General features: G+C 41.6%; 1 protein-coding gene across 2 annotated transcripts in view; it reads right to left on the reverse strand.

Annotated features, from left to right (window-relative positions):
* The window catches only part of LOC146681769 (semaphorin-5B-like), a 43,250-nt gene that overhangs the window by 20,899 nt on the left and 5,578 nt on the right, over positions 1-16,773 (reverse strand). Inside the window, exons 2-3 of one of the 2 annotated variants that reach the window (XM_085448094.1) lie at positions 12,756-12,816; positions 737-925 (exon numbers count right to left, since the gene is read on the reverse strand). In XM_085448094.1, the coding sequence (XP_085304220.1) occupies positions 737-881 (145 nt within the window). In that variant the 5' untranslated portion in view covers positions 882-925; positions 12,756-12,816. Of the gene's footprint in view, positions 1-736; positions 926-12,755; positions 12,952-16,773 lie in introns of those variants that run through there. The other variant, XM_085448095.1, reaches the window with a different exon arrangement.

Raw genomic sequence — 16,773 nt, forward strand, 5'->3', positions numbered from 1 at the left:
TATGTAGCCTTTTGCATACAGTTGGTCCTCATACAACCCTTAATCCAAAGCCTTTACGTCACTTATTCAAGCAAAAGATGCATTTTGATTACCATTTTAAAATAAGGCTACCACACTGCTCGCTCACAACAACCTGCTTAAAGAGCCTGAATTTGAGAACTGTAGACAGTCTAGGAAACACATGCATGTCTACAAGTTTGCCTAATTGTCAACATCAGCATGACAACCCGATCGTTGTGTGACAAGGTTAAGATCTCTGATCTTGATGTTGGGTACGTGGACTAACCGGCTGCATGTGAAAATCATCACTTTGAAAGTGGGCTCAAAGAAACACGGCCTTTGTGTGCGTGACTCTTTTCAATTCGCCGGCTTTCTCATATATTTGTGTGTGTACTCTTACATAAAAAAAACAACACAAATTATGTTGTTTGAAAACAGAAATTGTCTTGTGGAAAATAAATACGTTGTCCTCTTTTCACAATGGGTAAATGTGCAAGCAACACAGTCTCTTATTTCAGCTAAAAAAGTGTCTCCCTTCAGCATGAACTTTGGTGCTAGGTTGGAGCCTTTGTTCAGTTTGGCATGTGCACATAAGTTGCTACGATGGGGTGGGCCTAAACTAAAGTGATTAAAATGTACAAAGTTCCTGATTTTGCAAGCGTGCCTTCATTTTTGAGCCCTAACTTCATTCGTGGCCCTCCTCCCCACTCTATCAGTGGTGTGTTTCTTTGCTCACCTTGGTAGGAAACAACAGGATGTTCCTTTCTGCTGCAGTCGGCAGGCTTGATGTGAGGCTCCTCTGACAGACACATGGATAAACAGATGACCAGCACAAGGCCACAGGGGGAGAGGGCCCATACCCCCCACCCTGATGTTACCATAGTTACAACCACATCCAGTCTTCTATCAGGTCCTCAGGAATCACCTGTCGGAGCAGAAGTGATATCTGTCAATCAACCAGACAGTAATGGCAGGGAGAGTAAACCAATCAGCCTTGTGACAAATAAATATCCTTATATTTTTTGGCATTTAGATAATCACTCTAGAAAACTCAATACATCAGTGCTGGACTCTAAAAATCCATATCCACTCAGTAATAGCTCACACTTGCACACACTCTCTTCTCTCCGTCCTCCTGCCCATTCATCTAAATTAATTTTGCCAGTCGACCGGCCCCGCTGTCCCTCCTCACTTTCAGTCTGTCTGCTTTTGGTGTCCATCGCCTCAGTGTCAGCAGGACTCGGTCATGGCTAATTCACCTCAAAAGGCCAGAGCCGCCAATCTTCACTAACGCCAGCTCTCAAACTTTGGGTGCCTCTTTCTGACTGAGGGGATCCATTCAGAGATGAGCCCCGGGCACAGAGCCAAACAGGAGGGTGTGCCACATGAAGGGTCGAATTCATTTTATATGAATCAGAATCTGCTCAAAGGTGATGATCTGATGGTGACTTTAGGCACAAAGATCAAAGGCTCTTTTATGTAGTTTACAAATTTCCATCCAGCTGCGTCAGACAAGTATCAGACTTTTGCTTTCTCACGTGCAGCACACAGAGGGAGGCAGCGTTCAAGATACTCTGTTTGGTAGAGTAAATGCAGCCACATACTAGCTGTAGCATACATACTGACGCTGGCAAGTTAGTTACAGGCTAACGTCTAATCCAAATGTGTTGGGTCTTTGTGTTTTCACGCACACTTCTGTGGGGCTACATTTTCTCATTTATTTAGAAATTCACAGACTGGAAACAGAGCAGGACAGGACAGAGTGACACCCACCAATAAAGGATGTTACTATCACTTTTCATTGGCTGCATGCATTCACCAAGATATTTAAAGTTTGCTAAATTAAAAAAAATGTGGATGCAAACAAGGATAAAGACCTTTAAATGTTTTTGCATGTGAAATGACTCTATGTATGAGCTCTGAAATGGAAAAAAATGTCTTTTGAATCATCTAATAAATTTCTGTTTTAAGCTCCACTCCTGTACTGGCCAGTGAACCATTCAGATGTGAGCAAGCGTTTAAGTAGCTGAAGACTAACTACAGGAGACACCTTCACCATGAGAGCACGTGAAATGCCTGAATCTAGCTACACTGTCGCCTGAGGGTTAGGCGGGACTAGAGCACAAATTTGACTCTGAAAATGTCTGAGCTGAGTGATAAATGAGTTTATGGAAAAGGCCATAATGTTCCAACTATGTATTGAAAACTTGAACATCCTCAACACTACAGGGCAGCATATTTCTTGCCCATTCACAGCGGCGTCTTTTTCTTTAACCCTTAAACCAGTTTCAGTGCAGCTGCTACGCACTACAAAGAATGGAGGTGGTGAATGTCTGCCTGTCTACTGCTCACTGGGAGGACTGAATACGTGTGGAGGCAGAGGTTTTTCAGCCTGCTGGGTCTTACATTGCTGCTTAATGAAGCGACAGGAGCAGAGCCTCCACCGCTGGCCTCGCCTTTGTTACGGGGCCACGGTCCTCTCACCGCGCAAAGGCTGGCCAGTGAGAGGCCTAATGTTCTGGGATTTGTCTATTCAGCCCAACGAGGGGGAGCGACAGTGGACGTCAGTCAGATTCTTCGGGGGCAGTAGGAAATGTGTGGACGCAGGCTCTCCCTTGGTGATTAGCGTTAGTTAAAGACAAAGAGCGCATATTCATCATCCTCTGTCTACATGACAAAGTGTGCTAGGACCTCTTTATGGTTTGGTTAAGTTTAGTCAAGTAACACACAAACTCTTTAGACACACTGTGAGCCCAACTATCTGCACTGATGTTTTTCTTGAATGTTTTTAACTGTGCATTAACAAAAGCATTGTGCTCCCTTCTTTGCTTCTGAGAGAAGGTAGTCACCTCTAATATGACCATGAAAGTTCACTTGTCGCCAACGCTATTTCTAAGTACTGCCCCCCAAAGCTGTATGGCTGTGCCTTTATACTTGTCCTTTTCACACATCTTACCCTGTAACAGGGAAATTTGATAAGTTCTTTCCAGAAATACCCTGAAGGTTTTACAGTAAGCTGGTATCCACAACAAAACTTTTAGTACTGTGTAGAATATAAGCTTTACAGTATGATGCTGTCAGCTGGTTGACTTTCATTAGTCTTATTTGAGTATTGCAATCTCCAACATCATTGCTGTGTGTCCAACCGTCTTTGTGAACTATAACAACACATTGCTAATGAAACTTATATTCCTTGCACTGCCAGGTTACAGACTGTTGCTGCACCAACATTTTGACAGCTACAAAAGGTGGCCATACCAAATATTGACTGTACAGATTCCTTCTGTGTCTTATATACTGTAAATGTATACTGTAATATTTAGTAAATCAGGGCACCTCTTCCCCAATTTTCCTGAAAAAGGAATGAGTAGAAATGAGGGGTGGCTAAAGGCTTTTATTCAATACTGTATCTAAACAAACAAAAATACTTTTTTTCCTGAAATGTTTCAACATAAGTCATATGAATTTAATATAATCTGAAAAAAAAGGTAGGGCAGATTGCTGCCCCTCCCTGAGCCTGGTTCTGCAGGAGGTTTCCTGTTTAAATGGTAGTTTTCCTTCCCACTGTCGCCAAGTGCTTGCTCATAGGGGGTGCTCTGACTGTTGGTGTTTTTTCTGTATTGTTTCAGGGTCTTTACCTTATAAATATAAAGCGCCTTAAGGAGACTGTTGTGATTTGGCAGTATATAAAAAACATTGGATTAGCTGAATTTAATTGAAATCTGAAGTAAGCAAATGACCGCATCAGTACAGAGGACATATGTTACACATAAAATAAGTAGATGGTCGTGTGATGCTTCTAAATGTGGCTTGAGTGATTCGATGTAATATTATGGACCCGACAGTGGCAGACGGACCTGAGCTACAGTCTTTGAATTTGTTATAGAAAGTTGGAAATAAATTGCTTCAAAAATAAAATCAGAGAGCTGTTTTCCCAGAGACGGAGCGTGTCTGAACATTCATTCACTCGTGTAGCTGGCTGCGATAGAAAAACACCTTAAAGAAATAACAACTTGTGATGGGATTAGAAACACAGAGTCTGCAATTCATGTGACCGGTCCGTGTTTGGACTGTGTGGGGGAAAAAAATCACCCGGGAACACAAAGTGAACATGTGACCACCACACTGGAGCAACACGGCCAAGATTTTAAGGCAGGGCCATGTCAGTAAATAAAGCTGAGGACTGGGCCGCCCTGTATCAACACAGCTAAGCATGACAGGTGTGTACTCAAACCCCTGCTGCCTGCCAATTTGTCTCTCCTACTTCACTGGTGCCTCTCCATGTGATTCCTCTGCAACAGCGAAAGCTGATTCAAACATCTTGCGGACAAAACTACACACTACAAATCTAAGATGCTTGTGCGTCTGCTGAAACATGAAGATAACTTCATGTTCCTGCAGCAACTCCAAAACCTCACACAAAGACATTAAACTGTAACCTCTACTCAAATTTTGCAGCAGTATTTAAGGCTGAATATTTTTTCTGTATGCTTTTCATTTTATTGGGATGCCTTTTAAACATAGATGTTTTGGTAGATTAGATTTGCTCTGGAATTGTTTCACAATTGCAAACTACTGTATTGATTGTTCTGCAGCTTGTTGAGGCAAGACTGAATGAAATTGCATCTGTTAAATATTTAAAGGAGATACACAGCAATGCAATTAAGCATTTACTGTGTTATCACGTGAGCATCTATATGGATCCAAACAAGCGGTTAAGGATTGTGCTCGTTACTAGCAAATGTGACTTTGAAAGTAACTTCTCCTGAGCAAAGTAGTCACTACAAGTGGCCTCAGAGTCATTAGCAGCACTAGCCTGGGAGACGGGTCTGTTGTCCATCACGTCCTGCGATGTAAACCAACCCTGCAAACAGAATCAGCTCATGGCTACCTTCCACTTTCACATCTGTGCCCATATATAGACTCTTTATCTGCCATTGTAATTTACTTTGACATTTATTGCCGCACTTGAGTTGTAGAAGTTTCTTAAGCTAAAAAAAAAAAACAGCTTTAGTTGGCAAAAAAGGTTAAACTAATTCCCCTTACACATTCACACCAAATGGCACTCAGAGTCAATACAGAGCTTAAATGTGCTTGAACTTTTCCTGCAGTACAGATAGTTTGATTCTTATATTAAAATCTATCATGATATATGCAGGCCACTTTAATCGGTATATCTTGGTTGGAGCCACACTCTTACCACTGTTGGTTCCAGAACAAACTTAATTCTTCACGGCACAGATTCAACAAGGTGCTGGAAACACTCCATATTAACACAGCAGCATCACACAGGTGCTGCTTATTTGTTGGCTGCACGTCCATGATGGGAATCCCCCATTCTACCACATCCAAAAGGTGCTCTACTGGATTGAGAGCTGGTGTGTGTCAGGAGTATGAAGGCCATTGATGTGCAGTGAACTCATTGTCATGTTCAACAGGTGATTTGAGCTTTTGAGGTGCTTCCAGCCATCAGAAGATGGGTACCCTGTGGTCATAAAGTGATGATCAGCAACAATACTCAAACAGGTTGTGGTGGATAAACAGTGCTCGGTTAGAGTGTGCCCATGCACCATTACAGCACTGATAGAAGGATGGATCCATGCTTTCGTTTGTTTGAGTCTACCGTCCAAATGTCAAAGCAGACCAAGCAACATTTTTCCAATCTTCTGTTGTCCAATTCTGGTGAGACCGTGCAAACTGTAGCCTCAGTTTCCTTTTCTTCTGCTGTAGTCTAGATGAGTACCGCAACATTAACAGACAGATACACAACAAAAATCAAATGTCTGGCACAGCAGAAGACCAAGAGCTTGTCCCTCAGAGCAAATCATCACACGTTTGGAAATACTTTGGATTTAGGGCAAGTGATGTTAACTAATAATAAGTTACAGCGTCTGCACGATAATTTATTACAACTGCTTGAAAACGCACCACAAACTGCAGGATTATTAACGCATGAAGGACAAGAGAAACAACGCAATATTTGCAAAAGTGAATCATCCGCCGTGCACTCAGGCGTCCATAAAAGCGAGCCTGTATGCGTGTCTGCATATCCGTCCAGCACACAAAGACCTATTGAAATCATCGAGGCAATCGCATGCTTTTTGGCCAAAGATATGTGTCCACTAAACATGGTGAGTAATGAAGGATCATCGTGGACAAAAGATGTTTTCCCCTCATGCAATTAATTTTCTAAATTGGCAAAACCGACATTGTACACAAACTATCATAATGGTTTGGAAAAAAAATGGAGTGGAAGACTTTATATTTTGCTTCTAGGATGCACTCAATCATCAGTGCAGGTCAAGTAAAAATGGGATTTTGTGAAGGTGTTTTAACTAACTGACTAACCAAGAAGTGCAGCACAATGTAAAAATGAAAGTAGTGCCTTGCTGATTTAATTTCATGTTAAGTTTTAGTAAAGTTAATTGTATTTACATAATTTTGGTATTGTACATCAGCAGGATCGTAGAGGAACATGAATGTGAAAGCAGTGTTTACATAACAGTACAATTAAAACATTTCTGTCATTAAAATGAAAGGATAAATAACTAAACTTAACTGTAATCTTAATATCAATCAGAATAATAGTGATAATCACAATCGCGCAGCTCTAGGTTATTTGAGTTACTGTTGCTTTCCTTTCAGGTTAAAGCAGTCTGGCTACTCTCCTCTGACCTCTGACATCAGCAAGGCATTTTCACCCAGAGACCTCCCACTCATACTCAGAATGACCATGCCATGTTCAGAGTGAAAAATGTTGGAAATAAATTCCTTCTAAATGTGAAGGAGGCTAAATTTCAGACTTTGACTATGCTTTTTTTTTAAGTTTTCCTACTGATAAAGACACCCCTCCCCCCAATTAAGTAAAGTAATTTAACATCAAAGTGTTGTGTTGACAGATTTCTTTCATTTACTGCAACAGGTACTTGTATAAATGCAACCTGTAAGCCATGAGAAGGGGGGGGGGATCAACAACTTTGCAGAAGTGACCCACACAGGGCATTATTACAAACCTTCAAAAAGAGGCTGTGTCATGTCTTCAGAAGCCAGACAGTTTGTTTTCTTTCGTTGTTGGTTGTTTGAACATGTAAAAATGATCCATCGACTCCTTAGAAAAGTCAGGAAAAGTATAAAAAAAAAAAAAGCTTTTTCCCCCCTGTTCTCCTTCCCCTTACACGCTACAGCTACACAAGTAGAAGCCGCTGACGTTTCTCCCCTGGTTTAACATTTAAGTGGAAATGTGTGTAGTGACACACTGACAAGTGTTTGGACAGAGCAGCAGTGCCTCTGCAGCACTTTGTCACAGTTGTACAAACTTCACACAGCAGAGGCCTTTGTCAAATCCTCCATTTTTCTTTCTGGACTCTTTCCCTGCTGCTTTTTTTTTTTCCTTCAAGTTTGTGAGATTTCTTGACAACAACTTTTTTTCTGTCTCTGAGTGTCAACTACTTCTGCTGATGCCAGAGTGATTCACAGTGATGTTCATGCAAAATTTAAGAAACATGGAACTTCCCCCCGCCTCTATTTGAGGAACCATGCAAGCTCACTTTGACTTTTTCCTCTTAGAAGAACTAAACAAGCGTATCCCAGAGAACTTAGGAGGACTCTGATAGAGGCCAAAGAGATGGCCCCTTTATGGAGTGTGGTCCGAGGGCTTGAGTTGACTCTAAGTAAAAAAACAAGGCATGGATGAACCTCTTTTGTGAACCATGTGACCGGCAGATTATTAAGCTTTAATACGTCAGCTCGGCAACTGTGAAGGGGCCGTTTCCTTTTCTGTCAGCATGAGTAACCTCTTCCCTCATTTCTTGCAAAACAGCTATTATAGGTAATTATCCATGTCGTGATCTGCCTACAAAAAGACGCACTACAGAAGACCTTGAAACTGCTTTTTAGCACTTCCGCCACACCAGCTACAAACCGAGCACCCGACAACACTGTGTTAAGACACACGCGTGTTAAGTGTGCTTCATTAAAATCCAGACATGTCCTCTTCACGGAGGAACTCTATGACAGCGAAATTAATAACGAGTAATTATTTCTTCATTCAGAAGCCCTATAATTTGTTCCTGCGTGGCATCAAAAATAAAAGGAGGGAGTCCAGCATCTGACCCTTGTATATCAGCCTCTTGTCTAAACTCTCTCCACCCGAGTTTTTGGACAGCGTCCAACTATCATGAAAAGACAGAGTGAACACCAACCCCCCACCCCACTACACCCCACTACAAAAAAAACTGGATTCCAAACTCCAAATTCCTCCTTGAGTAAAAAAAGGAAGAAAAGACAACATCAAAACAACACTGAATCAAATTGCTAAAATTCTCTTTCTGACCGCAGCTCCTGCTCGCCCTCACCTATAAGGAGCACTGATATTGATTACCAATGAAGTCAGTTGATGGAGATTTGTTAGCTGGAGCAAATGGACACTGAGAGGGCACCCAAAGTCCCTCCATCAAAATATTCAGAGAGGACCATTTCCGAGGCAGTGTTCTCAGCTCCTTCCTACCGGGGTGAATGGCCTCTCTGTGCAACCTGCCAACTATCTGCCAATGGCTGCTCTCTTTTACAAGTGAATAGACTGAGTTTAGCCACAGTTAAAAAGACACACTAACGTGCCATGGCTGCGCCACAATGGCCGCCCGGGTAATTTGCCAAACCTAATGATGCCGGTTTGGCCCGGGCGAGAGGAGGTAGAGAGCAGGAATCCTAAAGAGGCACACAGCTGCACTGATCCCTCTCTTCCTATCTCTCTCCTCGCTCCTCCCCGTCTCCCTCCGTCCTCTTATCATGATCTCCATTTCTTTCGCTTTGCTTTTTTGCCAGATGACACGACTGGGATGTATAACCAAACACGTACAGCTGCAATCACTCTCTGTCAATACCCGCTGCCCCACTTGAAGGGAGCCGCTCTGTCAGTAGACATGATTGAAGATTACTGGTTGGACAGCTCATTCCCTGTAACATGAATTTCAACGTGAAGCCAGGGTGATGGAAAAATCACAAAAAACAAACATCCAATGGCCTTAGCTACGCTTGAACGGTACCACAACAACAATTTATTTAACATTTTTATGCATCAAACTTTTAGTTTTATCCATTAAGCAGTTGTTGAAGAGTTGTGGTGTCACTGATCAAGATGTTTATATCAATAATTGGTTAATTTACAGCCTATAGCTACTTTAATGCCAACCCTAATGTCATCTGCTCTATCAACAGATGTATTTTTACTTACTTAGCTCTGAATGGCAAAAACGTTAGTAACAGTTCATGTAGTATGCATGACTGCTAATGATTATCTCAGAGTGGATGATGCAGAGACGGAGCTGCGCTCTAATGCTTGCATTGATCTAAAATTTTTAAAAGACAGTAGTTGTGTTTCACTTCAAGGCAAGACTGATAATCAATATTTAAGGAGCTGTGCAGAAGCTACAAACACTCTTGATATGGAGGAGATGGTTTACAAAGGTGCCAAACTGTTCCATGAGTGCTAACCACCGCACAACTGGGGTATTCAGCTGCATGTTAAGTTAATTTGTGATTCTAAATTACATCTAGGCTTGAATGTGGGCGTCTTTGTTAGGCCTGTGACAAAGTGGTGAGCTGGCCAGGGTGTACCCTGCCTCTTGCTCTGTGACCACTGGGACACCCTGAATTTGGAAGGCAGAAGATGGATGCATTCAACAAAAGTCCTCCCATAAAGAACAGAAATACATTAATTCACATGTTATAAGAGCGCAGACAACGCCGATGTGTTAAATTGTACACATCCTTTATGAGTGTTTTAACATTTGGTATTAAAGAGTCTTAGCGCTTGTTTACATTTGTATTGACCACTGTCCACTTTTGATCTGATCCGCCAAGATGAACTTTAAACTCAAGTGCTAACACGGTTTAGATTACAAAGTGCAGCTGCCAAAACAAATCATAGAGATCAATCCACACCTCTCTAATCTGTATTAAGAGTTCCTTCACATACTGAACAGTATGTGAAGGAACAAAGAGCAGTATTCAGGCATAGAAAAAATTCAGAAAGAATTTCAGAAAGAACATTTTTTGGTGAACTTCCAGCACTGAAAACCAATCTTGCCCAACAGGTCTACCAGGACTGAAGCAGACTGCTGGTCACAGAGCTATAGTTGTTGTTATTATACTATTTCTGGCCTGGTTGGAGGAGATTTGTACAGTACTGGTAGTAGTAGTAGGAATTGTAGACACCATGGCCATAAGTCTCCAAAAGTTGACTTAAGTGAAAAGGGAAAGACCATCTCTGAATCGAGGACGGGCCTAAGGGTACATCTTTCGCCATCTTACAATGCTGTGATTGTAGCCATTCCCCAACTATCTGTGAATGGTGCTCATGGCCATTGATCAGTGGTTGTTGATCAATGGTCATGACGATTTGCATAATCAAGATTAAGGAACTGACCTCCCAGGCCATTGTTCTTTCAGTGGGCTGATTTCAGTCATTATGCAAACGTACTGTTTATAAGATTGGGGAAACCTGCAGTCAGCTGAGACTGAAGAAGTCACCTGGATGAGTGACGAAAACGCTACGTCCGGATGAACAGAATCAACTTTTGGAGATTTACTTTCCTGGATGATTGAGAATGCATCAAGACATGGCCATAAGTGCAGTCAAAACAAACTACTGTCAGACTCTTCCAAGCAATGCCTAGTGATTTGACTGGTAGACGACAGATGGTGCACAACGATATGTTGGCAAACTAATAAAAATCCCAATCCACTCAAATTTTTCCCCAAAAAAATTCTTATTCATGCTGTCATGAAATACCAAAGGACAGCCAGCCTTTATGGTCAAAAGATGTAAAATAACGAAATTAATTTTATGTCTTGAATGAATGGGCCGATATTAGCCAACAAATGAAATGAAATTTAAAAAGTAAAGAAGAGATATAAGAAACTTTAACCATATTATGAGGATTGATGTTGCATAGTTTGTCCACCAGAGGGCACTCTGAGAACTACCCTGTTGGTAACACACGTGATTGGAACGCCACAAACACAATAACCAGATCATCTGACCAGAGTTGGGCAGAGTGTAACGCTTGAGTAGCTCAACTCTATGTCAGTCAAAAGCTGATTGGTTGACAAGCCAAAGGAGTGACAGGAGAAGCGTGAAAAAACATCAAAGACGGGTTTGACTTTGTTCGTTATAACCTTGCTCTTCTCCATGGCTGACCAATGGTACAACAACAGCACAAGCAAGAGTAGCCCTTGTTGTACCACAAACTTGGGACACTGCCTCCATCTGAGAAGAGACGATCTCTGCAGGTAGACGGGCAGCCTGTAACTCCCTACAGTCTGCAGAGAGACATGCTGAACTCCTAAACGAGTAAATAAATAACTACACAATAATTTTAGGGAAATCTGTTTGTGTTTCATGTGACCTACAGAATTGCCTGTTATATCTGACTTTTAAATCACCAACTTCTGATATTGGTCCTAAAAGCCCTATATTGTCAAGGCTACTGTGTTCTACATATAAGCCCTTTACTAATAATAATAAAGCACTTTACAATGCCACTATTCATTCACTCTCACATTCATACACTGGTGGAGGCAGCTACAGTTGTAGCCACAGCTGCCCTGGGGCAGACTGACAGAAGCGAGGCTGCCATATCGCGCCATCGGCTCTGGCCAACACCAGTAGGCGGTAGGTGAAGTGTCTTGCCCAAGAACACAACGGCCGAGACTGTCCGAATGGGCAACCTTCCGATTATCAGCTTTAATTTCATTCATAGTAACTGATTAAAATGACTCGTAAATGTCTTACTCCCCAAAACTGTGCACGGCAAATACAAACTGAGTTAATATTATCATTCCAAATATGATTGTCTTGGGTTTTGAATTTCTTGGGTGGCTGACAGTCTGAGCATTTTAATTACTAATCCACTGCACATAACCGATGCTGCTGTCATGAAAAATCTCATAAGACCTGGTCCTTATAACCCACCAGAAAAAATGATCATGGCTACTATTTTCCACCAACGACTAATTTACATAAATCATGCTCATAGTGTAAAAACACCCCGAAGACATTAATCAGCAAACTGTTGGTGCTGTGATTAACTAGATTACAGCATGATGTCAGTAATTAATTGAAGAGTAAAAGGCGACTCTTTGCAATTTTAAAAATAGAAATAAATAAGCATGCTGCTCTGTGGGAAAACATCAAACAGGAACATTACACTTGCACACGTGCAACATGTGGCTTTTGCTTCAGAAAGGCTTCATTACTGAAGTGGGGGAAAAAAAAACCCCACGCACACATTCAGACATAATAACCCAGACTAGGAGTATTGATCCAGGGCTGGGAGTTTCCTCTGTCTCCCATGCTTCTCTCCACCCCATTCCTCTGTCAGTTTTAGCACTTATGCTTTAACCAGAACAAAGGAAACATCCACTACACGTTACACAAACACATCCCCACATGTAGTCTCCAAAGTCACAGCTAGGGTGATGTACGCTGAAGACGAGCGAGGGGGAAAAAGAGGAGGGGTAGGTGAAGGGTCATATTATAGATGATTAGAGAAGAAATGAGCCTGCAGTGACACGAAAACTGACAGGCAGGCAGAAGGAAAAAAACAGGCAGAAAAAAGTAGACACAAAGACAGAATGGACAGGACAACACAAAAGAATAAGCAGTTGCACTGATGCAGCCAATCTCCGCATGGGATATGTGAAAGCAACGCACACACGCCGCACAAATATCACACAGAAGAAAATAAACTTACTAGTTCACCATCAGCACCAGACAGATTCGGCAGATGAACGAGCGTGGCACAGATCCCGGCGCTTCACATGGTGGGAGAGAGCGAGACAGAGAGACAGAGAGAGAGAGAGAGAAAGGAAGGTATGAAAAACAAGAGAGGGAGAACTTGTTACACATCGGCACACAGTGGCACGCTGACCAGAGAGTGTGCAGGGAGGTGAGGGGAGGTAAAGGGGTGTGTGAGTGTGTGTTTGTGATGGGGAAAATAAGGGAGGGGGGCAAAGAATTTCTATCTGTGCAGAGCAAACTGTTAACTCAATAGACAGAGATGTTCTGCCCCGTGTGAGATCCAGTTTTAGATTCTGTTAAAGAATTAGGTCACAGTATGGCGGGAGCCAGCTTGAGCGTTTGAATTAGTTGTGGTTTGTTACAAGCTCAGTATTGCTGTGCTTTTGCACTGCATTTAAGACTGATGACTTATCGACATGTCCTGTTATTCACTTATAGTCACCTCAGACTGATGCACTGATGAAGAGTAGCTGATTAGCAGGCAAAGTAACTGCTGACCGACACCTTTTTATGAGTCCTAAAGAATAATCAGAGCTAGCATCTTGAGCATAGAGTGTATATAAAATATAGACATCATCACTGTGGTGTCACCTGTTGATTAACAACAGCGGGGAGTGTTTAAGCTTTTTGAAGCTGACTGTGAAAATGAAAACGCCGCTTGATTTGCGATGGGCACGTCGTTAGCCAATGAGCATGCCCGGGATAAACCTCCTTTCTGGCTCTAGTAATAACCATAATTTACAAAATGTACTTGATGTTTTGTTCAGCAGTGGACCAACCAGAAACACTGTCCTCTGGTTTTAAGGCAGATTCCACTTTGGCTTCACTTTTCAGACTTGGAAGCTACGTGCATGTTTTATTCAGTCTATAATCTCAAGCTAAAGCAAATGGCATTTAAGGGGACACCTTTAATCTTGAGCTAAAGGGGCTGGCTTTGGATCAAAGCAGCCATACGCCAAATCAATCGATCATCTTATCACACAAGCACAAATAACTCAAAAGCTGGTGAAAATCATGATTCCCAGTTAGTATTGGAAAAATACATTAAAAGGACAAAACAAGCAATGAGAAAGCTGTGCGTGAGCCCACCATCGTGATCAATAGTAAATGGACTGGTACTTACAAAGCTCTTCTTTCCTTTAACTGAGCACTCAAAGCCCTTTTGAGCACTTAAAACACTAGGAGTGCTCAAGAGATAAGTTGCACTTCTCTCCTTTGCCCTCTTTCATGTGTGCTCAGTGGAGCAGAGGAGATACACGTGGTGAAACAGCGAGCAGAGGAGAGCAGCAAAACATAAGCACGGAAATCAGATGAAAAAGCTGCACATAAAGGGTGAGCAGGTAACCAAGTGCTCAATTTCCAGACGGCAGCAACCTAGGTTCCAATCTAACCTGTGGAGCTTTGCCCTGCCACTTTCTTCACTTTCCTGTCTGTCGCTACTATCATTATCAAATAAAGGCAATTGACAAAAAACAATATAAAAAAAGGATTGTGTACTGAATTATTTGTTTTTTTTGGTGGAGGTGGAGGGGTGGTTTAACATTTAACTTTCGCTTTCTCTTTCACACTCTTATAACCATGAGAAAGGCCACCACAGGGAGGGACTAACACGTCCCTGGTACTACCAAAACGCTAACAGCGAAGCTTGAGTTACAAGACAGATGGAGTGAGACTTCCAGTGACCACACCCGTAACTCAGTTATGAAGGTGGATAAGTTATTTAAAAAATGCCCTTTTATTGCTGTAAATTTGAGCATTTTAACATGGTTTGAAACCACCTTAAACACGCACCAAGTGTTGCTGGGTTTGCTATATTATATAGTGTGGCAAAAACAATCAGCAGCAGATAGATAATGGATGATAGGAAAATGTCACTTCTATCTGAGAAGCATTCTGAAGTAAAAGAAAATGTTGTGTTTATGGCAAAACCTTTAACATTAGTGCTAAGAATTAAAACACAGTGATGCACGAACTCTCAAACTAACTATTTACGCTTTAATCAGCAGGCACAAAGGCAGACAAAAAAGAGGTTAAGTGCTCTCAGCTACATCTGAAATCATCTGGATACTAAAGTAAGACTTGGTGTTGGTTGAACACAGCTGCAGTAGCACCGATGTGTAAATGAATCAGGAGACAGAGTCAACACCAAATTCCATTAGTTCAGACAAACATTTCGTTTGCCTAAACAAAGAAATTCAGACTTCCCTCTTGAGAGACCCGATGCCCAGCAGAAAACTGTGATAACATCCGCTAATAAATTTAACTGACTGTGACCCATTAAGGGCAAAAAAGTTCAAACACAAGCACGAGTACTTTTACAACTGAATACGAATACTTTAAATACCCTAAAGAAACTAGCTGTGGATTTTTGTGTTAGCTGTAGAATAATTAGAGATCATGTCAGAAAACATGAGTCTAACTCTTTAACTCTTGATGCAGTGAATAAATTTAATATTGACAGCTGTGAGCCAGCCTGGTTTTCCCATCAGGCTTTACAGAAACTTCATCCAGTGGATGTTAGAGGCGGGTGGATCAATCCAAATATTGATAGTCGATACTAGAGCAGGGCGATATGACCAAAAATATTTATCACGATATACATTTGAAAATTTGCGATAACGATATAACTGACGATATAATTGACACTAGACAAAATACTTTACAACTCCACAAGTTTATTAGTGCAAAAAACCCCATCAATGTATTTTCACGTAAACAAGCAGCTGTTTTTTATGTGCATTAAAGTTATATAAAAACGTAACAGTGCAAATTCCTTGCTGACAGTTTAACCAAAAGTCATTTCCAGTGGAAATTGGCCGACATATCCTCAGCATAACCATGTATAATATCCACTAAAGTTAAAAAGAGGTTATACACACACAATACGGTAATATTATGTTGAAGCACAGTACGTATCACTCCGCGAGGCGCCTGCCTACGATAGCCGTAATGCTCCAACAATCCATCAAGCGGTGCGGCTTCGTAGCTCAGCAAAGTCGTACTAAAACATTTGACAGATTTTCGAGCGCCGTGTACATAAAATTGTTTCGAGGTCAGTAAACACAACCAGAATTCATACATAAGGCACACAGGATTATAGAAAGCAGTATCTTTACAGTATCATTAGACTTTTATTTTCTATTTACAACCACTGTCAATTTTCAGAAAAATCAAAGGATTGATTTTAAGTGTGCCGTATTTTCCAAAAAACATGGTAATAACAACGGCCCGCTAGCATGCTCTACCAAAAATAGTGCTTTGTTGTGTATCTGACGGACGAAAGCCAAACTGAAGTTGCAGCATTTTTACAAACCAATTCTGGTTCATCCGTTTCATTTAACGATCCGCTTTCGCTCTTCTCATTCTGCGTCACCGCCATGTGCGTATGTAAACACAGGCACTGCGCATGCACGTTTTACCCATATTCTATCGCGATATTTCATTTTCTTATCGTTGCCCAAAATTACACCGGTATTAGCGTGAATGGTATGATATAGCCCAGCCCTAGTCGATACCACTGGTATCTTGTTGTCACTGGTATCAGATTGATACCAGTGCGATTAGATTGATGCTTATCATACCCTGAACACACTCTGTGAAAAATATCTGAACCTTTTTTGTTAGTTACTTGTTAGTTAGACAGTAACTTGGTATCAGATCAATACCAGAGTATCACTAGTGGATACCTGGTAATTACACATGCCTTTGGCAGATCAAATGAACATGGAAGTAAGCAATGAGGGGTGGGAGGAATGTCCGGAGAGTAGGGCTGGGCCATATTATACCTTTCATGGTAATACCGGTATAATGTTAGGCAACGATAAGAAAATGAAATATCATGCTAGAATATGGGTAAAACATGCATGCGCAGTGCCTTTGTTTTCATACGCTTATATGCACATGGCGAACAGGCATGGCGGCGACGGAGAATGAGAAGGGCGAAAGCGGATTGTCGAATGAATCAGATGAAC

The sequence above is a fragment of the Copadichromis virginalis genome, linkage group LG23 (genome assembly GCF_057382275.1).
Source record: "Copadichromis virginalis isolate Kocher_CV1m ecotype Utaka linkage group LG23, C_Virginalis_male_GT1.1, whole genome shotgun sequence".
Classification (NCBI taxonomy): Eukaryota; Metazoa; Chordata; class Actinopteri; order Cichliformes; family Cichlidae; genus Copadichromis; species Copadichromis virginalis.